The sequence below is a fragment of the Myiozetetes cayanensis genome, unplaced genomic scaffold (assembly GCF_022539395.1).
Source record: "Myiozetetes cayanensis isolate MyiCay16 unplaced genomic scaffold, myiCay2020 scf6-25, whole genome shotgun sequence".
NCBI lineage: Eukaryota > Metazoa > Chordata > Aves > Passeriformes > Tyrannidae > Myiozetetes > Myiozetetes cayanensis.
Genome location: NW_026087853.1, coordinates 31,879,400 through 31,907,396, shown reverse-complemented (window position 1 = coordinate 31,907,396; position 27,997 = coordinate 31,879,400). Strand labels below are relative to the sequence as shown.

The 27,997-nt window shown below is 37.8% G+C and overlaps 2 protein-coding genes across 2 annotated transcripts in view; one reads left to right on the top strand and one right to left on the bottom strand.

Moving 5' to 3' along the window:
- The first annotated feature begins 119 nt into the window (after positions 1–119).
- ATP6V1D (ATPase H+ transporting V1 subunit D) lies at positions 120–10,347 on the top strand. Its single transcript, XM_050334998.1, has 9 exons — positions 120–271; positions 2,832–2,949; positions 4,097–4,176; positions 5,576–5,643; positions 6,326–6,370; positions 6,817–6,920; positions 7,304–7,370; positions 8,793–8,871; positions 9,475–10,347. The coding sequence occupies exons 1-9, from the start codon at positions 231–233 to the stop codon at positions 9,614–9,616; spliced, it is 744 nt and encodes a 247-aa protein (XP_050190955.1). The 5' UTR covers positions 120–230; the 3' UTR covers positions 9,617–10,347.
- A 613-nt stretch (positions 10,348–10,960) lies between these two features.
- PALS1 (protein associated with LIN7 1, MAGUK p55 family member) overlaps positions 10,961–27,997 on the bottom strand; it is a 56,483-nt gene continuing 39,446 nt past the window's right edge. Inside the window, exons 4-14 of the mRNA XM_050334994.1 lie at positions 26,096–26,173; positions 25,268–25,414; positions 24,463–24,624; positions 21,404–21,481; positions 20,336–20,519; positions 19,189–19,260; positions 18,646–18,717; positions 17,841–18,008; positions 16,901–17,103; positions 15,450–15,560; positions 10,961–14,028 (exon numbers count right to left, since the gene is read on the bottom strand). Of these exons, the coding sequence (XP_050190951.1) occupies positions 13,852–14,028; positions 15,450–15,560; positions 16,901–17,103; positions 17,841–18,008; positions 18,646–18,717; positions 19,189–19,260; positions 20,336–20,519; positions 21,404–21,481; positions 24,463–24,624; positions 25,268–25,414; positions 26,096–26,173 (1,452 nt within the window). The 3' untranslated portion in view covers positions 10,961–13,851. The remainder of the gene's footprint in view (positions 14,029–15,449; positions 15,561–16,900; positions 17,104–17,840; positions 18,009–18,645; positions 18,718–19,188; positions 19,261–20,335; positions 20,520–21,403; positions 21,482–24,462; positions 24,625–25,267; positions 25,415–26,095; positions 26,174–27,997) is intronic.

The window sequence follows — 27,997 nt, the reverse complement described above, 5'->3', positions numbered from 1 at the left end:
CGAGCGCCCCCGCGCGGTGGGCGGAGCCGGGGACTCAGCCAATCGCGTCCCCTCCTCGTCGGCCCCGGGCCGCACGTGACGGCGGGCGGTGCGCGCGGGACCGCGCGGGCATCCGGGTTTGCTGCCTCGCGCGCGGGGGCGGGGCCGCGTCACGTGACGGCGGCGGCGACAGCCGGGACAGCGGCGACAGCGGCGACAGCCGGGACAGCCCGACCGGCCCCGCCGCCGTCATGTCGGGCAAGGACCGCATCGAAATCTTCCCCTCGCGGATGTGAGTGCCCGCCGAGAGGGCCGCGATAGCCGGGCGGGAGGCGGCGGGGGCGCGGGGCCGTGCCCGGGGCAGCGCCGGGGCCCGGGGCGGCTCGCGGGGCTCTCGGGGCTTCCCTTCCCTCGGGGCTGGCGCTGGCCGCCGTTCCGCCCGGTGTGTGCCCGCTCCCCCCGCGGTGCTGCGACCCAGCACTCGGAGGCCGCCCTTAGTTCTCTCCTTCAGGTTCTGTTCTCGGGCTCCCGTGAGCTCTGCCAGCCCTCAGAGGGCCGTGGCCGGGTCCGGCACAAAGGTGCCGGGTGCGGCATTTAAAATCATGCCATTACGCAAACCTGATTTAAAAAAGGACATTTTGTAAAATGCGTGGGTAAGGGGAAAATGGACAAATCGAGCCATAGCTTCCATTAACTTTGCAGCAGACGATACTGCTGTGCCAGAGGTTGGCCATGAAGTGTTAAAAAAGAAGAAGGAAGTAAAATGCTCAAAGTGTAGCGGACAGTCAGGTAATTTTCCAGATCCTGACAGCAGACTATTTGTCATTAGATCATATGTCTCCTGACAAGGCTTACAAAGCTGCCAACGCTGGAACGAACACAAGCAATTGAACAAAACTGACGTTTTAATAATGCTGTTCAGTTTCTCTTTAGAACCCTCCAGGACAGAAAGACTTTGCTTTAAGGTGAAAGACTGTTTCAAATCTTGCATAAAAGTGGGTTGATGCCTGCATGTAATCTTCATAAAAACATGCCTTGCAGGACAGAAAACCTCAAACGTAAAATAATAATTATTCCCCTGTGTGTAAGCTCAGGACATATAAAGTAACAGTTTATATGGAAAGATTAGTACATTCCATGGTAAAGGTTCTGTTTTGAAACTTAGTTCAGGAATAAACTATTACATACACAGAAATTAATTATTGCATACACTTAAGTCATCTGGTCTCACTCCTGCTCTTTGGTAGTGCTCTTTTCGTTCAGTTTACACGTCCAAGAGGGGGCACTTCAGTTGCTTTTAAAAGGTATCTGGTTCTGTGGGCTGATACGCCACTGTGGCAGGAGGGTGGTCATGTAGAAAGGCTTAATATTTACAAGCATTGTTTCAAAGGAGGTAACAGACCAATAATGTGGCTGGTGTTTCCAGAGGAATGTAAGTTAGAACGGTAAAATACAGATGGCCTGTGTTTGCAACAATTAATTTTGTTAACTGGCAGAAGAGAATTTCACAAGGTTTGCTTTTTTTGTTGTTGCTTTTTTGGGGGGGATGTTGGTGTTTTTTTTTTTTTTAATCTTTATGAAGTGGCTTGCTGATATGAGCCTCTTCTGTGCGGGATATCATCAGTTCCAGAAACTGCTCAGTCTCTTTGAGAGTAAACAAGACATTGTTTAGTGCACTCTCAGAGCCTGTGAAATCTTGCTCAAACTAGAAGGCCAGCCAGTCTCTGGCAGGTGGTGAACAGCAGGAACAAGTTAGTTCAAGGTTAGTTCAAGACACCTGCTGATTGGAAAAGTATAAAGTTGCCTTTTTACTCTGATTGTTTTTAATCATAAACATTCATAAAGTATTTGTGGGTTTCAGTTATAAGTATTTAGTAGATGTTAATGGAGCTATTCTCATCACATGCCAGTAGGTGTGGACAGTAATGTGTGGATAGAATCTTAACTATTCTTACTTTTTCCAAGGTCAGAGTGGAAATAAGGGCTCGAGTGCTTTGTGCACAGTGGCTGCATGTACGAAGTGGTAGCTTAAGTTAGCACAGCTTGACCTTTTTGTAGTATAGCTCCTGCTATTCTAGTTAACTTAAATCAAAAAGATTCTTCAGATTTGAAGATACTGTACAGCAGAGAGGGAAGCAAGGTTTGGATCCTTCTTCAGTGCATAATTTGATGCAAGGAACCTTCAAGAGTGCTACTGGTAGTAAAGGATATACAAAACTACAGCTAACTCACTAATATACCTCTTCAATTGTTGCTGCCTTTGATTGTCTTAAATAGCTTGTAAATCTCCTATGCAGCATATGAAGATAAGGAATCATTGTACTTTCTGATTTTCCTCAAACAAGAATGTACAACTGCTGTATCTTGTTGCTCTATAAAATCAGAACACAGCATCAGCAGTTATGGTCACATGAAGAATTTGCTGTGTTGTCTGCTTTTGAGAAGGTGACATAGTAGTAAAAGAACTTAAAAGCAATGCCAGTGTCATATTAACAGTGGGCTTTTGGGGTAGTTTGATTTCTGGTACTTGTAAGACATAAAGAAAAATGAAAACTCTTATTTCCTATTATGGAATCGCTGAAAAATGTCTCATCAATTTGCTGTGATCTTTGACTTTGCAGATAATAACCTTGTAGTTCTCATTGATGATGAAGATAAATATAATAAATTCTCTTGATTTCAAACGAGAATATTAAATCCTATTCTGAAGTGGCCAACCTGCTCTACTGCAATGATGTTTCTTGATTGCTTCATAATTTCAGTCACATCCACAGCAAAAAACTTTGCTTAAATTTTTTTCCTAATCCCTTCAGATGATGCAGAACATTTTTATTTATTCCTCTGTTTAACAGGGCTCAGACCATCATGAAGGCTCGTTTAAAAGGAGCCCAAACAGGTCGTAACCTCTTGAAAAAAAAATCTGATGCTTTGACACTTCGATTCAGGCAGATCCTTAAGAAAATTATTGAGGTAGGTCAATTAGAATTTTTCTTTGTTTGGCTTGCTTTATTTATATCTGTCTGTTTTGGTCAGTTTTGCATTCCTGTTCTGCTCACTTCATTAGGTAGGCTGGAACGTAGGACAACTTGGTGGATAACCTGTTTTTCGGAAGTGAGACTACTGAGGACACATGAGCAGAATTATGGGTTTTTTTGGCTGCAGTGATATAGAAACTTTGGAAGAGTTAATATTCTTCACCTCTTTCCACACAGTCTTAAGTTCTGCTTTGGTTTGTGTTCCAAGTTCCCTATCATCTCTTCTACATTATAGGGACTTTGCTCTCATGCTGCCAAATAGTTTAGGAGTGGTTTTAACATGTTCTGTAGCCCCATTTTTGTTGCTTTATCCAGCTTAAGAGTACACTGCAGATCTATAATGTTTGCTGCATGACTGGGTACACTAGCGAGCAGAAGTTTTGTCCAGATTGAACTTGTTCCCTACTTCTTCCTCTGCAACACAGATGACAAATCTAAGATGGTACACGGTAGAGCCTAATATGTCTTGTTTTGTTCCACCATGCCAGATGGGTTTTAGCTGTACTGTTTTGGCTGCAACTGCTGCAATATCCATGGTTAGCAGTAGTGCTTTGTTGCCACGCTGTAGGCAAAGCTCTCAGCACTCTGTTCCTACAGATTGTCCAACATACAAAGGCTGTTGTTTCTCAGTAGCATGTTTTTAGCTACAAGGACTACATATGGGTAAAAATTGGGAAAAAATGGAGTAGGAGGAGAGTGCAGCTTCACAAAGCTGCATACATCTATGTGTTGAAAAACAACAACCTGTCTCATAGTATTCCATATCATGTGAAGGAAGAGTGCTTTCCTAATAAACCACTTTACTGTTGTGATTTAACCCCCATGTAATAGAATTTTATGATTATGAAGAAGGCAAGTCTTTTGCTGGATCAGTGAAATAGCTGAAAAAAATTTTTTTTTCCAGTCACCTGGGAATTACAATTTGCAGTTTAATAGTAAGCTATCCATACAGGACTTTCTCACTCCCTTCAATTTCTTTCTGTTTTCTTCTCATTATGCTGTTAGTTATTTATCCTGGAAAAGGAATAATGATGTACCTTGTATTTCCTGCCTTTTTATTTTTTTTTAAATTTTTTTAACAGACTAAGATGCTGATGGGTGAGGTGATGAGAGAAGCTGCCTTTTCACTTGCTGAGGCAAAGTTTACAGCAGGAGATTTCAGGTGAGGATTGCTGACCTTGCAGGTGTCATACCCATGGGAAAGAGCGATTGAAAATTATTATTTTCTCTTTTGGAAAAAGTAAAATTCTTAAATGCACTTTAAAAAGAAAAAAAAAGGACAATGAACAAGGTAGGACAGGATGAACTGAATTCTTTTAGCTAAAGGTGGGAGACATTGCTGCAGGAGAGAGATAAGTTTCATGCTTAAAACATAAGACTCCATTGGAAGCTAAATGAAGTGGAAAGACCAACTGAATTTACCTAAAAGTCTTTGATTTGAGAAGGTGTTGAACTTTGCAGCTTGGAATCAAATATGCAGGGAAGTGAGAATTTATAGTGGAGTATTGGAGTATTTGTTAATTCGGTTTTGCTTGTGAATTTGAGGGATAGAGGTAATGTGGGTTCTTTTCTCCCAGAAAGTCACAGAGTGATTTTACCAGTTGTTCTAATCTTCTATCTCATTGACCTCTTGTCTCACGAGAGCTCATGAGGGCTGTATGCCAGAGGGGAAACAAATCTTTTTCCTCCAGTAGGATAATTTTTTTTTTGTATTTTAATAAATTACAGTTCGGTCTAGAGTGTTTGTGTAATTCATTCAAGGGTCCATAGACCTTGTGAAATAAAGTTGGAGAAGTGTTAATGATTCAGCTGATGGTACTACCAACTAATGGGGAAGAACTGAGTAATCAGACACAGGAGTAATCTGTGTGCTGCTGAAGAAAAGTCTTTCTGGCTTTTCATTTGGATATGATGCTGTTCTGTTTCCTGTCCTAACTAGTCACAGTGTTTAGCTATAAACAGTAGTCAGATTCCACCCTGTTAAGTAAACTGCACTTAGGCAGAAGAGTTCGCCACAGTGACCTGTTCTTGGAAGACCTTGAGATACTTCAGAATTTTTCAAGATGAATTGTTGAACAAGCTCAGGTTTCTTAATATCCTAGTCAGTGGGTAAACATACTCACCGATGTTCTGAAAGAACAAATACATACAAACTAAAAGGAACAAAATGTTGTGGCCGTGGTCTGCATTAAAGCCTTGAGATTTCTTGACTTTTCTTGGGAAAAAGGTCTCACGGGTTGATTAGACTCGATGTTAATAAAATAATTTGCCAGATAACTGGCTAGTTTTAGCTATGCTTTATATACTTGGTCTAAGATATTTTTTAAGTTATGTTCACACACTCTGTGTCTTTTACATTTCCAAACATTGCTGGAAACCTTTTTCTTTCAAAGCTTCTGTGTTAGCTTCAAAGTCTGTGCAATGAATTGCATGGAGAACTGAGCTGACAACAATTTCCAGGTCTTTACAGCTATTTGATAACTGCCTCATCGTGTATATTATGGTGACTTAATGAACCACTTCAGCTTTCCTGATTCAGATTTATGTTTTCTTCCTTACAGTACCACTGTGATCCAAAATGTGAACAAAGCACAAGTCAAGATCAGAGCTAAAAAAGACAATGTAGCAGGTGACTTTTCCAGGCCATGAGTGTTTCAACTCAAGGGAATTGTGGAAGGAGACTTGGAAATATGCAGGAATGTATCCAATCACTGTCTCCTTTATTTCTTTTATTTATCTAACAGTAGGAACACTTGTAATTGGTTAGGGTTTTTTTCATATATAGCATATGATTTTTAAATTTAGTTATTTACCTCTCATAAAATTAAATGAATGTAAACTGCAGTCCAATTTCTAGATCTTTGGACAAAGTAAAGGTTCTGTAGAGCTTTACTGAAAAATAGATTGGGAAATTAAGTGCCAAAATTAAATAAATTTCAGGCAATTAAATATCAATACTTGTCTATGAAGAAAACAAAAAAGATTATTGAATGCATAAAATATTCCTTAAGCAAAGGGAATACATTACCAAACATCATAAAAATGAACATAAATATAAACCAAACATAATAAAAGTGAACACACTGGAATACTTCCCTGAATTTTTCAGGGTCTAGATCTCTGTGATCTCAACACAGTTCAGAAGTTCCATGTTATATGTGAGCACCAGCATGACTTAATCATTCCAAGCTATATAGGAAGATTTTGAAAAATAATCTTACATAATTGGAAGCAAATGGGGGTAAAAGTGATTTGTTCTTAACAAATCTATAGCCATTTATGTCTCTTACATTTTTGTTCACTCCTGTCAGGTGTAACCTTGCCAGTTTTTGAGCATTACCAGGAAGGAGGGGACAGTAAGTACAAACCAAATGGTTTTTGTGTCTTGCATGTACTTACAGCAATTCCATGCTAATACAAAAATACTTGTCATGTCTTGATGGTGGTAAGTCAGTTTACATCATAGGCGTGGCTGTACTTCCTTCCTTTGATGCTTTGCCCTGTTCCTGTGACATGGAAGGATTATGAAGGGCTATAGTGGATTTTACTTTTCTAAATCAGCGAGTTTTTCAGATGAGGAGAAGACTTTTCTTGAGGTACTGGATTTTGAGACCGCTGAGTCTTACTGTGGACATGCACAACAGTGATCTGTAGTAATATAAACCACTATAAAGATAATTTGTTAATAGGCAAAGGCTTTAGCTTCTCACTTGCTGAGCTCTTCGTATCGCTATAAATTATTAATTTTTATCTAGTAAAAAACACTATAGTAACAATAGTAACAAAAGTTATTTTTTTTCAGGCTATGAGCTGACTGGCTTGGCCAGAGGTGGAGAACAGTTGGCTAAGCTGAAGAGGAACTATGCCAAAGCTGTGGAGCTGCTTGTGGAACTGGCCTCCTTACAGGTTGGTGGGAAGAAAAACAGAAGGGCATAACTGATTTCTCACTTTTTTGAAAGTAACACGTTTCAGTAATTGTAGCATAATCTAGTCTCAGTGCTGTACAAAGTTGCAAACCTTTTTCAACCATGTTATATCAGTTATATTACCACTTCGAAGAAGTTCCTTATTCCTTAATACTAGGAAGAAACTTTCTTTGGAGAGTGGGTAACTGCTGATGTGCAGTGTGCAGTGTGCTAGTGACATTAGTAGAAAAAAAATTCTGCTTCTCTCAAGGAAATAGTCTGTTAAGCTACATGATAGACTTGGCTTTCAGTTTTCTGTATAGAATTGATCAAAATGCTGAATTTATCTTGTTACGTATTAATTATTTAATCCCATTCCATCAGACTTCCTTTATTACTTTGGATGAAGCCATTAAAATAACAAACAGACGTGTGAATGCAATTGAACATGGTGAGTATTTTCTACTTGGAATGCATAACATTTTTCTGTCTCCATGCAAAATAAGGAGCAGGGTCATGGAAGCCACTCATTTGACCTCTTGCTTGTTAGTAAAATTTCTAAGCAGTTCAAGAACTCTTTCTAGAAAGCATTACAATGAAACATATTGCAAGAAAGAAAAGAAATTAAAAGCCCAGTGGAATGGAGTACACAGAGAGAAATAAATATGCAAACATAAAGTAAACAGGAAATCGTATTGAGAACCTATAGGACGAAAGGTTCACAAACACATTCTGGAGTCTCTGCTAGTGACTTTGGTTTAATTGGTCAGGTCTGTTGACTAGAAGCAAAAGGTATGTTTCTAAGTGTTAAGGTATTCCAATAGATAGCATTATAAACTTTAAATAACTTCAAAATAGATTTAACTTTAAATCACTCTAATAAACTTTAAAATTGTAATAGTGGTGCCCAGTGAGGAGCTGTTGACTTTTTGTTGATTTTGGATGGAACAGTCCTTATGTCAATACCCAGGTATTTTTCTTTGATGTGAATTCTTTATCCTTCTTGTTCTTGTTTGTAAATTTGATTCTTGCCATTTCTTAAGTACTACTCCAACCAGAATATTGCTGTGATTCCTTTTGCTGCAGAACTTGATTATTTCAAGTTCCTTTCTAAGTTTTGATAGCTTAGATTTAATCATCTTTGCATGTATGCAATAACTTATTTCAGTCTGTGTTTCTAAACCATCCATTTCAGTACTGTTTTCCATAGACTGGTTCCTTTGAACATGCAGGCCTTAACTGCAGCTTATCACCACTCTAGAGAATTTTACTTAGAAAAGGTTTCCTCTGCAGCCTTCCAAATAACACTGGTAGTGCTGATAACAGCTTTCTCCTTTCAAAAAGTGATTCTGACACATAGCTTGTCCAGTTGGGTGTTAAAGCTGTGTTTAGTGTCTTATCTCTTCCTTTGTGATAGTGTTATATTTGAATATTTGTTTCATGATGGCTCTTTTAAACTGAGATAATTCTGTGAGTAAAAGTGCTATACTGAACAGAAATTTCTGAAAGAATGTGATGGAAGAACGTTCAAATTTTGCCCACCTCTTGCAGTTTTTTTTTTTAACCACTTCCACGAGAAAAAGGAACTTTATCAACAATGAGGGATCAGTGCTTGCTGATTTCACTGCATCTTTAAAAGAAGATGCTGTGGGAGATTTTGTGACCTTCAGAGTCTTAGCTTAGTCCTGGACTTACTAAAGAAAACAATTCTGTGTACTCGTCCATCAGAAAATAGTATGATCTTCCATGAAAGACATAAATTTCCCCTAGCCAAAATAACTAGTAGATTGACTTCAAACATCTGTGAACTCCATTATATAACTTCCTGGCTAATATAACAGCAGTCCAAAAACTCCTTTGTTCATGTTTTTAGTGATTATTCCCAGGATCGAGCGTACTCTTTCTTATATCATCACAGAACTGGACGAACGAGAACGAGAGGAGTTCTACAGGTAAATATCTAGGCTAGACTGGTCTCTTTCTGAAATAGAGCATTTCTCAGAAGGGACTTGGGAGACCTGTTCACCACATCTGGCAACAAACATTGTTAAATACGACCTCATTCTTACTGCATGTTGAGTTTCCAGAGCTGGGCACTTGGGCATCTGCAGTTATTTGTCTGAAACTTGTAAATGTATCCCTACCACATAGCTGTCATCATTCTTCCAGAGGGAGTGATGTGATACAGTACACTGAGGTGTTCTGCCTTAAGGACATCTCTGCTAGAGAGGTCGTTCTGGGCTACGTGAAGTAAAAAATGTCAAACCTGAAATGAACAAAAGAGGAATTAATTTCATTAAAGACAAACAGAGCAGTGTTTAGGGTCAAGGATATAATTTACAATTTGGATGAAGTTTTTCAATTACAGCAGCTAGCAATAAAAGCCTTTTTTGTTTTTGCCATTTTGCCAAATTTGCCATTTGTTACAGAATTTTTATTTCCCAGGGACCTTTTCCAGGCAGCTTTATCGTATCCAGGTTGTATGGCACCTTTATTGCTAGCCTGTTTTATGAAAACGTATTTGTTCCACGGATAAGCCGCATTTCTCTTCACAGGCTAAAGAAGATCCAGGAAAAGAAAAAAGTATTGAAAGAAAAATCTGATCAAGAACGGGAGCTGCGGAGGGCTGCTGGTGGGGAAATTGAACCAGCCAATCTCTTAGCAGAAGAGAAGGATGAAGACCTTCTCTTTGAGTAACCCTGCACAGTTGCTGTGTATGGAGCAGGGGGTCCAGAATACAGAATGTCCAATTACAATATGATTCAAGACATGTTGCCTACAAGATACTTATGTGGCTTCTCATTTGGTGTCCAAGTCTTGAGTTGAATGGATTGTGGATTTCTCCTGGGAGATTAGAAATCTGGGAACTTGACTATAGCATAGGAGGAAAAGGAGAAATGTGTCAGATGCTTTACTATCAATCAGGAAAGCTTTTTATTGCATGGTCAGCATCTTTCTTCACTTACTAAGAGTGACTGTTGATAGCTTTACTTTTTGCAGGATGGCTCTGGATTGGCCTAATCAGATTCCTCTTAAATTGCTCCCCTTCCTTGTACAAGAGGAGGAAAATGTTGCTTAGGGAGGGAGATGCATGTAATGTTCTTTACTGCTGAACTTTTAATGTTCAGGTTGCTTAAAGCCAGTATTGGCACAGCTGAAGTCAAATGCCAGTAAACGAAACTCTAGTTTTCTAACCTTTTGATGAAATCCACAGTCTTCTGTGATATGTTTTTGTTGCACGATTGCTACCATTGGCCTAAAACATCTACATTTTTAATTAGAGGTTCTGCCAACTAGTGTACTGTCTGCGCTAGAAACAAGGGTAAATTTTTGATGTTAAAATACCTGGTGTCTGGCTCAAGTTGCTAGAAGATGGTGGTCTTAAAAGCTCGTGTTGATTTCAAAATAAAACTTCTGCTCCATTTGAAGGGCTGTTTTCCTAAAGACAGAATCACAGAATCATTTAGGTTGAAAAAGACCTCTGAGATGCCTGAGTCCAACATTTGACTGATCAGCACCTTGCCAGCTAGTCCACAGCACTAAGGGCCACATCCAGTTATTTCTTGAACACAACTGGTTGTGTTCTTTGTTCTTGAAGACACTGGTTTGCAGTCAGCAAACTGAGCACACACCCCAGAACTAACATTAGTATATTGTCTCTAATACTACCAGTCTGTTCAGGGTAAGCATCTTGTTTTAAACATGATCCAGCACTTAACTGCAGATGCAGCGTACGTGCAAGGAAATGAATTTCTACCAACACCTTTAAAAAGTCATTGTAGAACTGTATGAGGCACAAGGCCACTTCTCTTTTGAAGCTGAACACAGCACAGCTGAATAGTAACTCCATACTCTGTTGTAAGATACAGATTAGTTTGAAAGAAAGACACTGTATCTCTGTGGACATGTTGTTACCTCTCCCATGGGATGGAAGGTGTCAGAAGGAGCACAGGACATCCTCAGGGCACTGATGGGTCAGAGCATGCTTCACACATTTGGCACAGTGGCAGAAAGAAGACTCCGAAGATCCAGTACAAGAAGTAAAATTGTACAGTGATTTATTTTAAATCTAGAAATATTTTACATTTTTACATTAGTGTGCAGTTCATGATGTCTCAAAATACAGAGTGCAGATACATGTATAAAAGTACAATGTGGGGCTAACCACAGGTCTCAGTAAAGTTACCTTAATTATTTAAGGCATGAAACCCCCCATCTAATATTTTGAAAAGTCACATTTAATTACATTCAAAAATTCTTTTATGCAATTCAGCTAACATTTATTTTTAATTAAATCTGGATCGGTAAAAATGCAGATACCCTCATTTCAGTCTGATACACATCACCTGTGAGAAAGTTGAAGAGTTTCACCAGTGAAGTCTGCATATTTTCTTTTACTCTCGAGGGAACTAGCACACATTCTTCATTAAAGACAATGATTTCTTACACAAGGTAGTTCCAGGTCCAAGCTGACAGCAGACTGACAGCCAGGTACATGTTTCAGTGCTGCTCAAACCCTTCCCTTCAGCAGGAGACACAGCTAACACTGGTTATAAACTATCATAGCACCTCTCTACGTGGATGTCAGCAAGTAGTGTGTGCCTTGGGAATTAAGAGAGTAAAGCTGAACTTCAAGCAATATGCTTTAAGTCTACATTCAAAAGCTCATTTGTAAAAAAACATTCTGTACAACATTTCAGAAAAACTGGGGAGACAAACATTGGTGAAATAACATTAATGGCGTGATTTACTGGGACTGATGCTGCCTATGAACACTGAATACCTATGGGGCTTCAGCAACCACTTTGAGCTGATTGTGACTGCAAGAATTTGGACAGCACCTATGTAACTGAGCTAGATTACCCTTACTCAACACACATTTTACTGCTTCCCAGCTTCTTGTCCACCTGTGAAACAGTCAATACCAGAAGCCTAATACACGTGGCGATCATCTTTCTTAAAGGGTAGAATCAATAAAGTGTATCCAATATACCTGAACATTGTAGTTCTCATAAACTATTGGATGAAACTGAGAACATGCCTGCAATGTGAGGCAAAAAGCCATTATTTTGAATATCCATTATTATTTCTAACACTAACTTGAACTAAAGATATTCAAGTTTGCACCCCCTTTTCTTTCTGAAGGGCCATTACTAATCTCCACTAATTGCTTAATTGCCTTCCAGCCCTAAGTAGTAATTAAACTATCAAATCAATTTGCTTTCTAACAAGACAGGAATGCACTCTATACTTCCATTTTTCAATACAAAAATGTACTGACTATTAGTTCAGTACCTAGGATAGTTATCTGACAATTCCTTTATATCTGCTCTATACTTTGAGCTCTCTAACTATGGGTGTGAATTTGTTCCATTAACATTTGAAGAAAGAATATATGCAAGACAGAATGTAAAACATTAACTACTTTTACATCCTTCAACATTAGACAGGAGTGAACTACACACTGACATAACTCCAGTGTTTTACCTGTAGGAACAAGGAAACACTATGGCTAAAATGAAGAGATATTCACAGTTAAGGTTCTTTGTGCTACCCAAAACCAAAACAGCCAGGATACTACTATTCAGTTAGGGTCAGCAACAACAGCCCTACTGCAGCCTTAGTAGTTAAACCTTCACAGCCAGAATACTTTGAGGATGCAGAGATGTTCAAATCTGCTTTGCAGAATGCACCAGGATACAGACAGATCTTGCCTTTTGTTCCCTTGTTTCAAGTTTTTTTTTTTTTTGTTTGAACCATTAAAAATATTCCCCTTTCTTGTGACTTCTCAGTCAGTTACCAGTGTTTTACACATATTTTCACTGCAGTACTGAGCAAATGCAGGACAATATGTTGGCTAGTGAATTACAATACTCATAAAATAGTAGCTACATTCAGCTATTTTAATTCCAGTTAGTTGTCCATTAGTCCAACAGCCACAACATGAACCATTTGCAGAGATTGAAAAACCCCACTGTCTTACAATGTTCAGCACATCAGTCTATTTTAGTCAGTATTCTGTTATAAAACATGAGAATTTCAGTTGACTTTCAAGCAGCATGTCTTATAACTATACATTTTCACAAAAATATAACCTCTGCCTTTCTAAATATCTCTACAGATCTGTGGAAAACAGCGGCTCCAATCAGTCAATCAGTGTTTTAAAGAAAATACCATAAAAATATCACATCTAAAAGATCAATATAACAGTCATCTTTGGACCTAAAATTACCGTGCAGTCAAATCTGATTTTAAAAGTCTGACTAAAAAGACGCAAGGATTGAAATATTTACATTATACACATTTTCCAATTACAGTGCTATTAGAAAGTGGAATGTTTGAGAATTAAAATATTAACTCACAGGGCAGCTCCAGATCAGAGCAGCATCTTCATTCTGTGTATTTTTTGAATAGGAGAGGTTTCTCATTAATAGTAACATTTTTCACATGTAGATTATATCTCTGCCCAGTGATCTGTAGAATGCTCTTGAACTAGCATCATGTCCCACGAAGTCATTAAGTGTTAAATAACATTCATATTTATAACTATGTGACAGCATGGACTATATATATACACACACACACACACAAAATCTTTGTTGTAAGGGTGATCCTAGGTTAAAAAAGGTGGATTTATGTATAAAAGTAGCTGCTAGAAAAATCTATCTAAAGCCTTAGAATTTAGTATTGACACAGTCTCCATTTCTAGACCACAGAGAAAGAAAACTTGGACAATCTTTAGATCAGTTAAATTGGCTCACAAGCTGAGTAGCGTATTTTTCATTAATACGCAATTTCACTGGCAAAGGATGCAGCCACTGAGGTCTAGAGCTCACAGCTCACATGCATTTATACTAGGATTGGGCAGGCCTACACACAATCTCCTTGGAAAGATAACTAGATTAAAGTCCGCTTGTCCCTTGGAACTGCTCTCATCGTAGCCAGGTAGAGGGCACCCACTGGGGTTCTGTGTCAAGCTTGTTTATTAACCGAAGTAATTCTTGATAGGCCTTATCAAGGTCAGAATTCACAATGGCTGTATCAAAGTAGTGCCCGTTGTTCTGTTCCATCTCCCTCGTCTTCTCTATGATTTCTCTCAGCTCTTCTGGCTGCAATCAAAACCAGAGAGTTAGTGTAGGTGTGCAAGCCTCTCACAGTAACAGAGTGAGGAAAGGTAACAACTAGACTTTTCTTACACAAATTCTCATGGTGTTGCTACTGGCTGTGGAAAAGTTTACAGTAACACTGAACCATGATACATTCAAGACAAGGACATTCAAGAACCAAGGACATTCAAGACAACCCTGTCCAATTGGCTGTAACTGGCAAACTGTAAATAACTGCCCCAGGCTGAGGAAAACAAAGGAAGATCCAGCACTGCTCACTGCACAACACTGATCTTACTGAGGTTCGTAAATCATGTTTCTGAAAAATAAGTGAGGTTGCTAAGCTCATTATCCTTTCTGAAAAAGACTGGAGATGGCAGAGATAGTGTGAGAGAAAGGCTGAATGGTGTAGAACAAGACAACAACCTCTGAAGGTGCAGCACTACAAACACCAAACAGCCAAAGGTGACAGCTGTAAGTGGTGAAAACTGCTCAACAAACAGCAATGAGAACCACAGTGAGAGTTGTATGTTTAAGGTGACCAAATCTCCATAGCATCCGGTGAATAACATCGCAGAAGAATGAAAAACACCATTTGGGAGCTGGAAGGGACTATGTCAAAAGCAAGAATATTGCAGATGTAGATAAATTATACAAAGGGAGAAGTAGAAATGTTTTGCTTTACTTCAGCCTTTCTCTCACACCAAGCACTGCAGGGTAGATCTCAGTTAAAAAGCTGATGAGGAACCTACTCCATTGTCCTAGCAATAAGCACTTTTTATCTCATAAGCTGGTAAAGAACTTTTCAGAGCTTTCAGATGTATGTCCTGGTTTAATCTATGGCTTTTGAGTCCATTCTGCAGAACTACCTTCTCAGTAACTAAACTGGATCTGAACTGGGTAAGCTCAAATCTTGGATATGACTCTGCCTGAACATGACAAGTGATCCCTACAGGGTCAAGCTTTAAAATAATTTTATCTGAATAATATTTCAGATTTTCAAGCAGATGCTTTCCCAAGAGCAGCTGAATTCTGAAAAGAAAAAACAGTAATCTTTGCTCCGCAGGATTCCACCTGATTCCCAGGTTTACTTGAGGACAAAACTGGGGTTTCCACAGTTTTGAAATAAAAGTTCTTATTTTTGTACCTGAATGCAGGGATCCCAATGCAGAGACATTGTGTCCCAGGATTACTGATTTAGCAGTGCATTCTCGTGCCTAATACCCCTTGCATCACATTAGACAAAAGCATCCTGAATCCTTGCCTTAGTATGGTCTGCCTACTAACCTGGAGCTCACAGATCCCAGCCACACTGCTTCACTGCAGTGCTAACTGTCAGTACCATTACCAGGTCCCAATTCCAAAGAAAGTGCACTCATTTACCAAAGCCAACGTGGTTTCAGAAAAAGTGTAGGACACCTTACCTTTGGGTTTTTCCCTTCTTTGGCCAACAAAGCTCGTAGTCTCTCTTGTGAAGGTGGTGCAACAAATATAATATATGGTTTCAAGTCAGAGTTACGTAGTGTCTTCAGTGACTGCAGGAATAGGATTTATTAAATATTTAACTGTTCCACCCATGAAAAGGGCATGTAATGATGCATTATTCACATGCTATAATTGATAATATACTCTTCAAACACAACTGTACAATACATTAACAGCAATATAATCAACTAACATCATTATCATCACCAAGCACAGTCAAGCCACCTTTTCCTACAAAATTAATATTCCAACATTTTTCAGCTCCATAGAACTGAAATTTACTTTTGTTCAAGAATATTCTTCTTTACTAAACTGAAGGAACAGATCTTCTGGTATCCAAAAGCAAAGAAAAAGTCACCTGCATTGAGGTAAGTGTCCTTAGAATGCTACGGAATGGTATCAGCTTTGAACAGAGAGAAGAGTCTTTAAATACTAGTTTACTTGAAAAACTATGGTTTAACCTTTTCTGTTTGAAGATTAAAATACAAGTATCAGATGGATTACTACTGTATGCATAGCATTTTGTTTTGTCAGATTACATTTATATTGAGAGACAAGAAGTAAAGAAAAACAGTCATTTGGTTTTTCCAAAAGGTTCACTCTCTGTGTCTCAGGACAAACACCTTGTCTCTGAAATAGATTATTTTAGCCACAGAATTTAACAAATTTTTAAAGAGTTGTGAATTTTCACCTTATGACATGCTTTGCAATACCAATGTAGGTATCCACAAGGTATTCTAGTAAAGTATCACATGGTCCCAACTGGTGATGACTAATTGTTGACTAATTATAGCTTCAATACTACCAGACTTTACTGATATGTCTGAGTTTTAGGGCTTCTTTTGCAGATCTACAACAGCAGACCTCACACATACCATGTGTATCAGAAAGCAGGTTGTGTTCCAGGACTCTGCCTCTTGCCATGTTTGACTAAATTTCCAAGTTGAGGTCTATAGGCATTCCCTCTCCATAACCAAAAGGTCACAGCTAAACAGCTTTTCAATATTAATGATGTGATATACTTGAATCCTGAACTGGATTTGGAAACTGCATTAACAGTCCCAAAAAAACCTTCCAAGTAAAATCGCAAACAATTTCCACTCCTCTTCAAAACCCTCAGAGCTCCCAGAATAATTGGAAGACTGAGAGATACAAATCTTATTTTAATTCATTTTTTAAATTCAGATGGTTTCCAGATATTTAAAGCTGTATAACAAGAAGGCTGTATAACACACTGTAGAGTCAACTGAACATCACTGCAAGAAAACTTGGAATAAATATGAATATGGACCTTGAAAACACACTCGTTTTATATAAAACAAATAGAGCTCTGTAGGTTCTCACAGCAGCTTCTACAATTAAAACATGACAGGAAACATTTTTGCCATACCTGGGTATGAAGATTTAAAAGGCAGATCTTGCCTGAGTTGATTACTTGCCGCACAGAGTCTATGCTGGTACCATAGAGGTTCTTTTCAAACTCTCCATATTCAATGAACTTCCCTGCAGCTATGTCACTCTCAAATGCCTGTCTGGAAACAAAATGGTAATCCCTGCCAGCTACTTCAGTCTCTCGCCTACTCCGAGTAGTATCTACAAGCAAGAGCGACAAAAAAAGACCTTGAGAGAGTGATACATCTGTAGAACTGAAGAAAAGCAATCAGCATTTCTCTTAGGAGACATGTTGCTAATCAAGTGAAAAAAAACCCCACCAATATATGAAATATCCAAGAAATCCATGTATTTTGTTTTATACAATAAATGGCTATGGTCAGATTAAGTTAAACTTAATTCAAAGGTTCCATTTACATTATCCAGAAGGAAAAAAATTAGTAAACTACAGAAAGGAATAGTTTTAACTGTGCAGCTGTGAACAGCCATTAGTTGTTTATAACAATATATACTGCTAAACTGTTTGTAAACATAATCTAGGGTACATAAGACATTAAAAATATAATAATCACTGAAATATAAGTAGTTTGGAAAGGCATTAAAGCCATCTAAATTTAAATTTTGCAGAACATTTGGTTCTTTGCCCCATATACCATTTTCTTTTATAAACTTCTGTAACTCACTCCAATTTTATGTAAACAGGAATAAATGCATGCCTTATAATGCCTTTTTAACACTGTGTTGTGACACTGGATCTGCATTAACTTACCAGTGCTATTTTTTACCATACAAGACGTCACTTTCCTTGCCCATTTTTTCAAGACGCCAGTATAACCTGTTCAAACGCCCCCCAGCTCCTAATTACTATTTTCAACACAACAGGATTTGTCTGCAGACAACGTTTAGAACACAGAATCCTATCTGCCTGCCAAACTTACGTGGAACTGCAGAGGCAAAGCGATCCACTTCGTTATTCATAAGTCTCTGCCGCAGCTCGTTCTGGCCGCAGTTCTGTGGGCCAATCAGCACAATGGGACGTTTCCTATTTGCTGGTTGGTGATACAGTGACATTTCCTCATAGGTCAAAATTTCCTCATTGTCATAATCTTGAGAGAGAACAATAAAATAGTCACAAATACTTTGCTAACAGTTGCCTGTCATGCAGTATCAAGTTTCAGGCAGTTCCCGAACTCTCTGCCCAGCATTTCTGAGTCACCAAAGCAACAGAACCCCAAAGATAATGTGCCTATTACTCACATAAGTAGCAGCATAAATTCAGGAAACAACTTTCTTGCCAATTAACAAGTTTCTAGTACAAGAATAACATTTTATATCCAACAACAACAGAAATCATCCCAAAAAGTATATTACAAAAAGTACTTTTGGAAGAATATACTATAAATAGCCTATAAAATCTTTGTGGAGAAAGTTTTCGTTTACTAAACTTAATTACGCAGAGTGAGATGACATTGCAAAACCATAACAAATTAGTTCATCATTGTAAAATTATGAGAGCTTCCATGCCTAAAAAGCTAAAACACTAAATGACCTTACATATCCTGTCACTTCTTTTATGTCTTTCACTAAACGCTGTAACAAAAGGTACTACTGCTCTCATACAGAACTTCATCAGCTATTATTTCTAAAATCATATCCTGAATTACAGCATTCTTTTCACAAGGTATTTGTGGAATCTTTTATAGTTTTTATAAGTACAAATATTCTGGAAAACATGTTACTCACCATCATTTTTATTTGCATTGTATAAAATCTTTTTCCGTTTCTTTTTGTTTTTCTTCGCGCACCAAAGTTTTCCTGAAAATTTTATTTCCAAAAATAAAAATCATCACAATCAAAGACCCATACAGTAAAAATCTTCCTATTCCATCCACTATCTGGATCTTTAAAGCTGGAGAATTTATTCTGCAGTTTTAAAAAGGCATAATATCCTTCAGTGATTACAGTGGTCTGGTGTATAAAGCAAACGTTCATGTCAAGAACTTCAACTGAGTCATGGCAGGTAAAATTCTTAAGAAAAAAGGGGCTTTCCAAATTCCCTCTATCATCCTAATTACATTGCATAGTTATGAAAAATGCCACGTGATTTATACAACTAAGTGCTAAATTCAGACCTGTAATTACATGAAGACTTTCAAAGAATCATTCCACTTGTATTACAAAAAAACAGAAGAATTTTCTACAACTCCACAGTCAAAGGGTTTCATATATATCACTAATTAGCACCTCCATAAAAGATTTTTTTCCCTTGGAAAGTATATATCCAACCTGATTTTTCAGGCTCCTTATCTTCTTCTATGGTTTGTTTCATTGCTTCTCTTTGTTGCTGAAAACTTTTTCCTTGATGCATTAAAAAAAAACAAAAAAGCACAAGAGCCATTAACATTTAGAAACCATTTCCATGCTCTTTCATAATGACTTACTCATTTGACTTTTTCCTAAGCTTTTACATCTCTGAAGGTTCCAGTAGAACAAAATATACAAAAGAAATTTTAAAAAAGAAATTAAAATTTAAAAAGAGAAACTAAAATTACTACAAAACTTAAAAAACATATTCATCAAGAAAGACTTGCAGAGCATTTGTAGCCCGGAAAGTTTAAACTACTGGAAAGACTACATTTTCCCACTGTGATGCTATGGTTTTCTAATTATTTTTGTATGCCAAATGTGTTCTATTTATATGAAATATTTTGAACTTCAGTAAAAAGATTAGCCGATATTTAAATCGGTGTTTCTCTCAACTTATTCAAACATCATAAAGTAACAGTGGGATATTTTACAGAATTTGACAAGTCTCTTAGTTCGTTGTGTTTAACAGATCTTAAATGGACTAGAGTACAATAATATTGCACTGCAAAAATTATAAATTGACTTGAAGTCAACTTATAAAGCTCTGAAAACCCTGTTACTTGAAGGCCTCCAATAATGAGAAAGGAAGCCTGACTGTTAGAAGTAACTGAAGCCCTTCGCTGAGTGAAAACATGCCGAAGAGTCACCACAGAAAAGATACTGCATCAAGTAGTTTATTTGAACAAAGTCAGACACCTCACAGATGCACCCATCTCCAGAGAGCAAGTGGGTTACAGTCCCCTGTGTCTGCTGCAGCCAGAGGGAACTCTGAATCCAGAGAGTCCCTGCAGGGTGGAGGAATAAAGGAAGATGACAGTAGCTGTTGAAAGGTGACCTGCAGTGACAGCAGTAGCCTTACTCTGGTTTAACAGCGATACACAGTGATGCCTCTAAAAGGTCAACTTTTAAGTGAATTACAGAAGCAGCAGCGGGCTCTGTTGCAAAAGGTTCAGTGTCACAGACATTCCAGGCAATGGATATTTAAGGGTATATGAGTCTTTGAAAACCTGAATATCGCTCCTATGTCTATGAGAACTGTCAAGCTTTTTCCAGAGCTTTACTTTACCAGGGATAAGGCCTGCCAATGGCTGATTATCTTCATCTCCATCTCTGTAAGCCTGCCACCAGTTTGGATCTTCTTGACTGATCACATGGAGAATGTCTCCTTTTTGAAAGGATAGGCCTAACTCTCGGCAGGGGACATAAGGGTCATCAGAGGGATCATAGTCAAAATGCGCTTTCACGTGTATCTGTGAGAGATCAAATGCAAAATCAGAAGAAAAACACCTCAGTGACTTCTGAAGAATTACACCCCTCTTCCTTGACTGCACTGGAGCTCTGACATATTAAAACCTCCAAGATTCTATAAAATGCAGACTTTATCTGGGGCATACAGGAGTAGTGGAATGAAAACATTACCTAGGTTAGCAATGGAAAAGACACACTTCTGCTAGGTTGGACATAAAGGCTTGAATTTAACTCTTGTTAATTCTAAAGCCCATGCAATTTCCTCGCCATTTCAGGAGGCAACCACCCCTCCACCCCGACCCACTGTTTTTAAGTTCTTTGCATTCAAAAATCATCACAGGTATTCTGATTGGTTAAAATACCTAATAAACACACAAACTGAAACCCATATGCTGGGCTTTAAGTGAAGTTTCACTTGTACAGTATTTTGTCACCAATCACTCATGTCTGGCCACTCTTTCTTCAAACTCTTAAAACCATCTCAATAAAAGATAATAAACAAAGCTTCCAGTATACAAACTTTTCCTCCCAAAGCATATCTGAAAGTTCCATCAATCCATTTTCCTTTAGTACATACATGCACATATATATACATAAAAGAGAGAAATTTGTAAATTCAAAATAAATTCAGAACCACACCAAGTTCTACTTTTACAATTTCTTGCTATTTTAGAAACTCAGTTAAAATCACACTAAGAGTTTCATCTTAAGATATCAATCATTTTCAACAGTTAATTTAGGTGTCTGTCTGGTAACAAATCAATTTAAATGTTCAAATTTTGGTTTTGTTCCACAAGATAAATGACCTAGAGAAGAACTTTCTGCATATTACTGGTAAAGTAAATTATGTATCCCCAAGCACAAGAACACATGTAGAGCTACTTACAACTGTCTCCTTCACAGGAGGTGGCTTGCTCTGCTGGCTGGGAATCAATACAAAGGTCAGAGTACCATGCATGTCGGCCTGAGAGGAAAAACACACTCTTCAGATACAGTATCAAAATATGGTTTAAACTTAAGAATTTTAATAAATAATGTATTTTAGGAAATGCTTTAAAAATCCCCATAAAGCGTTGCTCCTAACAGCACATCATCTATCCCTTAATTGGTTTAAAATACATAGTATGGATACAGGTGCAGTGATTTAGTCAGGCTAGAAAGCTGAATGTTGATACTCAGATTTTAAAAGTCTGGCATTCTATTAACTATTTCTATTTGAAATGGTGAAGCTGCAATTCTGTCAAGCAAAGACTTAGGAGAAATGAATAACAATATTCTCTTGTTCTGTTCAAAAATACCAACAAGTGGATTGACACCGGTAAGAAAAAATATATTAAAAAATACTATTTTTCTAGAATTGTTTAAATGGAACAGTATATTCAAATCTAAACATTTCTACTACTGATTTTATGCTGTTAGCATTATTAAAGAATGCAAAACACTGTTTAAAAATTTAACTAATATACTCAAATCCTGCATATGTAAAGTACTTGACATCAACATTGTAGTCACCGTTGCAAATGCATGCATCTCAAAAAATTCAGATCTAAGCCTTAAAAAAAGTAAACATAACTGAACATAACATGATGAAGTTGCAGGAAAGGAAAATCCACTATTTTCAGTCGGCATGCATAGTTCCACGAGGAATGTATATAATCTCACAGTGATCATGTGAATAGTCTAAAGTCACATGTATTTTATTATCATTTGACTAGCAAGTAATGAGGCAAAACTAAGGAGGTAAGTAATTTCTTTCTCCAGGGCTTTAGTATTCTGGGGGTCTGAAGTATTTTAAAACTTTATTTCCACATTAAAAAATACAAGTGACAACATACAAAGAATTAAAAGTATTATTTTTAATTAATTGTATTAAAATATATTTAAAGAAATATAAACATAAGGTTTTGTTGTGTGTTTGATGTTTGGGGTTTTTTATTTTATTTTTTTTTATTTTCAGCAAGTAATTTTTTCTTATGCTAATGTACTGTGGCTTGAAATCTTTTATTCTTTAACCCTAGGTTGCAGGAACTGCTCAGGAGCAGAATAAGCTCTCTGCAGAGAACTAAACTGCCAGAGTTGAATTACCTGTTAATCACCTACAAAACACTATTTTCAGAATTATAGGACTTAGCTAAATACGGCTTGAAAAAACCACAACAGATGGAAACTGAGACAATTACAGAATATAAAGGATCTCAGATATCTCTGATCCAAAAAACACATGGACATTGAAGGCTTTTCAAAGAACTGTAAAAATCTTTCTCAACAGCTTAAAAATTAAGAACAATATAACAAAAACCCCCAAACCCCACATATTTCTTCCTCTACTTCCTTCCACTTGATCTCACTACATGAATTAGCTCAAAAATTGTATCAGGAAATTTCAGAAAAAAGTCCAACTGAAGATGAAAATTGTCCATTAAAAACTAGAGTCTTAGTGTACCATAAGACAACTTCATCTATAGATATTGCTGTCTATTCTTCCTACAGTGACACCACTTAGAGCAGAACCCAGGTCTTTTCCTAATTCTGATATGTCTATAGAACATAAATCTACTAAGTAATTTGAAGATTTACTAAATATATTTTTCCTCTCTTTTTTCCGCCAAAGAACCCTATTAAATAAGTGCTTGTTCATATTTCAAATGTTTTGTGTCAAAGTTATAAATTAACTTCAAAAAGAATTGTCATTTGCATCTGTTTTCACTTGGACAGAATGGTCTTGCCTGCTGCCAACTGGACAACAGATTCATAGTCAAGTTCCAGCTGTCCCATCTTGAACCCTGATCCATAGTAGGTGCCAGAGAAAAGAATAAAACAAGTGCAACTGGGCAACAGAAAATACTGGTAATTGCCAGCTTTTGACATTCTATCTCGCAGGGCCATTTTGAAAGCAAGTACCTCTGCATTCACTAATTCCTGACAGATTTCTTGCCTGCGGTTTTGCCCAGCTGCTTTTGAAGTGAAGTATAATCTTGTCATGAATGGTGTGGTAAACAGAAGAACGTTTATGTTAGCAAACTGCTAGACAAAAGGGCTTTTATCAGGAGGGAAAGAGTAAGAAATCTAGTCATGTAAAGGTCCCATGTGACACAATTTGTGGTGGGTTAAATCTGGGCTTGCAACTTAAGGCCTTATCAGCTCCTAATGCATTCCCACTTCTCAGCAGGATGGGCAGAGAGTCAGAAGACCAAATGCAAGAAAAAACCTCATGGATCAAGGTAAAGACAGTTTAATAAGTGAAGGGGAAAAACCCCAACTCAACTAGTGATGCAAAAGCAGTCACTCACCACCCAGTTTTTACTGCTCAGCATGATGTAATGTGGCAAGATATATCACTGTGGTCAATTTGGGTCAGCTGTTCCAATGTGTCCCCTCCCAACTTCGTGCTCACCCCAGCCTACTTGCAGGCAGGGCATAGAGTGAGAAACAGAGAAGGCCTTGACACTGTGCAAGCATTGTCCAGCTAAACACTAAAACACTGGTGCTTATCAACACTGTTTCAGCCTAAAACCAGCCTAAAACACAGTAATATATAAGCTGCTATGACAAAAATTACCTCCATCCCAACCACACAGTACCACAATCACACAGCCACACATTTATCAATTGTGGACTCAACCAGAGACAAAGATGAAAAGTCGCAGCTTCTCAGAGCTCAACAAAGGTTTTCTTAGAAATCATTAGAAGTAAGCCTAAAGATAATAGCTTGGTTCTTCCACATTTGTGGGCTTCATTTTTGCAGATAATTGCCATTATACTTATCAGTATCATCTTATGCATCAGAAAGAAAACTTGAAATGGCCCTTTACATATAAACACCAACTACTAGAATGACAGTATTTTTTAAGCTAAATATGAGTAAAATGACAAGCAGAGTGAACAGGCATTAGACTTATGAAATGAGTATTTGTTGCAGAGAAAACAAGAAGCATTTCAACTTACCAACAAGTCAAAAACTTCATTGACATCTTTTCCACGAATCTCAATGCCATTGATCTCCAGAACTTCATCCCCTTCATGTAACAGCCCACTCTTCTCTGCAGCACCGCCTTTCACTATTCGACTAATGATAACAGAATCCATTTCATTGCGAACAGTAGCACCCTGTGTAGTAGCAACACATTCTGAATTTATTATATATATGAAACTCAAAGCCATCTATTGTATATATTCCAAGAGAGTGAAGGAACTATGTGGAAAGAGAATGCAAGTAAACAGCTCAGATGCATACATCCAATGCTCCAATTCAAAAACACACTGCTTAACTCCTTCAAGCTACACTAAAGACTGAAGAATTTAATTGCTCCACACCGTAAGATTATTTTTTTTAGAAATGTAGTCCTAAGGAAACATTCATTTGAAAGATGCAAATAGAAGATGATATCACTAAAAAAAACACCAAACCAAAACCAGAAACCAACCAACCATAAAGATTCACACCCAGTTGGCACAAGGCTCTATGCTCCCCTTAAGCCAAGCTTGGAATAGTGACTCACGTCAAGGAGATCTCTCCAAATCCAAGCTGACAGAAGTTGAACAGATTTTACATGTTCATATGGCTACTGCTAAATGAAGTTAAACACAGGTTTACCGTCTGTGACTGTTTCTCATTTTGGAGGGAAGGAGGAAGAGTGTTTACAAGTTAAACATAACCTTCACATTCAAATTCCAAAAGTTTCATAGCAAACTGAAAAGGACAAAAAAGCTTACTTCCTTTACATATAACTTGGTGAGTACCAGTACTTACCAATGGAATATCCCGAGCTTTCTCAATGCGAACTATTTTAACCGTCTCCCCTCCGTACACGCCAACATTCTCATAAATTTTTTCATCTGTCATAGGCTCTGGTTGCATTTCTTGTTCTGCAACTTTATCATGAGCCAGTAGAAGTGCCTGGTGTTAAACAAAATCAACTCAATTACAGAAAATGTCACAATTGTATACAAAATAGTAAAGTTCAATGAAATTCAGCAATTTCAATAGTCTCTGCAGCTTAAGGAATCCTGCAAACTGACTCAAGTAATTAAGAAAAAAATGTATCACAGCTATGTAGCACCTACTGCTTTTCAAAATTTTCCTTTCAAATTAGAAAATAATAAAAAGCAATTTTGCACACAACTGTGACTGTACTTCTAGCTTCTCTGTACTAAAAAAACCCCAGACACTAATTTACTATGTATGTGACTGCAGATTCAGACATTACCACCCCAGGACAAAATTCCCTTTATGCATCCTATGGTAGGCATGAAACAGCTGTCAAAGGTAAAAACATAGATAAGCAAAGCAGCTCATCTGTTGCCCTGTTGCTACTGATCAATTGCTACATTGTTTATGTGCAAATTACCCTTCAAACTTGTAGACTGTAGCAAGGGCTAAATATCATAATAAACTACACTTGATTAGAAATTTTCATTGGTTTCTGGAACTTGGAAACTCCTCGTCCTAAAAAAATGAGGGTTGAGACATAAAATCCATCCTTGCTTAGTCAGCCCAAGACAATATAACTTATATTTTGCAAATGAAAACAGCACCAAGAAACACATCCATTAGATTAGAAGTTTCATTTTGTTTTACCTGCATGTGAGGGGCATTCAGCAAAGCATTAAGCTCCTGTCCATCCTTATGGTGGCTGGGTTTCAAAACACACTGTACCTAAAAAGAAATCAAGTAGTAAAACTCTTAATCTACCCAGTAATTTATCAACCCTCCCTTTTCTACTCAAGCACAACCCTCTACTTGCCATTACTCATTTTACTGAAAATAAAGTATATCCATGTAGTTACACTGGCTGTGGATTGAACTTAATCTGGTACACATCAGGAAAACATGCAATGACACCACAGGACTAATCCAGCACATCTTGCCTCAGTAATTATCTACCAAATCTAAGCTGGTACCCAGTATATCACACAGATTTCTCAATACCAGAGACTGGCAATGAGCTCAGGTATCACAAAAATGCACAGAAAAACAATTAAACTCTAGAAAGTTAGTGAACGTTAGTGAAATCAATCACAATGTGTTATGTGAATATGCTGGGCTTTTAAACTGGAGACATTTCTTAACGTGACAAGCCTTTCTCTTCCTTAAAAGCAGACTATAATATCCTTGTTACGCAAACTATTTCCACCAACATCTAGGACAAAGATTCTGAGACAGGTTTTGCAATGCATCCAGAGCTCATGTCTCAGGAAGTGTACAAATCAAAACTTCAAGAAGTCCCTCCCTGAAAACCTGGTTTCCTTGGCTGGTCCCAAAAACCTTAACAGAAGGCCAGGTTTTTCTCAAGCAGCTTCAGTTGCCAAAATAAGTTTTCCTTCTCATACAGTTACAAAACAAGCCTTGCCATCATCTCTTGCAAATACTGGTATGGTCATAGACAAAGCCAGAAGCAGGGAAGTCCTCCTTACGTAAAAGTGAGGCTGAAGAAGATACTTTCCATAGCCATTATCCTCTGGCTTAATCTGACCAAAGGCACAGAAGTCCAACAGCACAAATGAATACAGACACATCAAGAGCAGATTACACATATCAGAGCAGCAGCTTTCAGAGAGATAGAAAACACTCTTTTTCAAAAGCTTTTTACTCCTACAGATGGCATCAGAGAACCAAGAAACTAAAAGTTTCAAAGGGAAAATAATGAAGCATTTTGTATGATCTAACATTCAAGGGAAAGCCTCTACCCTAGGAGCAATTGTCTACAGAAATGTGAACAACTCTCTTGGATGCAACTAGATGGCAGAACTGAAAAAAGTCAAGATAATTTTAAATTCTAGCAGAAGCCTCTAAATGAATTGTTTCCATGGAGCAGGATCCTCACACTGCCAACCAAACACTGCCATATGGAACAAGTTCCCGTGCTTAGCAATAAACCTGGCATAAGCTCCAAATGCCTTCCTTCTGACATCCCTAGAGCATATCTCATGGTGAACGTAGTATACCTTAGAATAGCCAAACAGATTTAAGAAGACAGATTTAAATAACTTAAGTGATTTATTTAAAATCAGAGAGAACATGAAGAAGTCAGTTTCACAGAGGTCTGACTTCAGTCATACCTCTGAATTAGCCAGGAAGCTACTACGCCTGGCTTAGAGTGAATTTTAGAGTGTCATATGTCAGACAGAGCACTGTAAAGGACATATTTCGCTAACAAGTTATCCTGTGTAAAGAGAAAAGATTCTTCTATACAAAAGACTTTCTCATAGAGGCTTATTTAAGGTCTCTAACTTTCAAGGAGACTTCGAATTCCTTTATTGAAGAAGACACAAGAAGCTTTAAAGCCTTATTTATCCAATCTTTATGACCTTTTTACAGGAAAATCTACTCAAAAAGCAACTTGGAAGTCCTGTAAGCAAGACAACCTTCTGAATGCACAGTCAGAGGCTGGGGATTTGGCAGTGGAAAAGAAAGAAACCTGGTCCAACCAGTTATTCTGTGTGTGGTGAACATCCTTTATTCAAGTTGAATTTCGGCTTT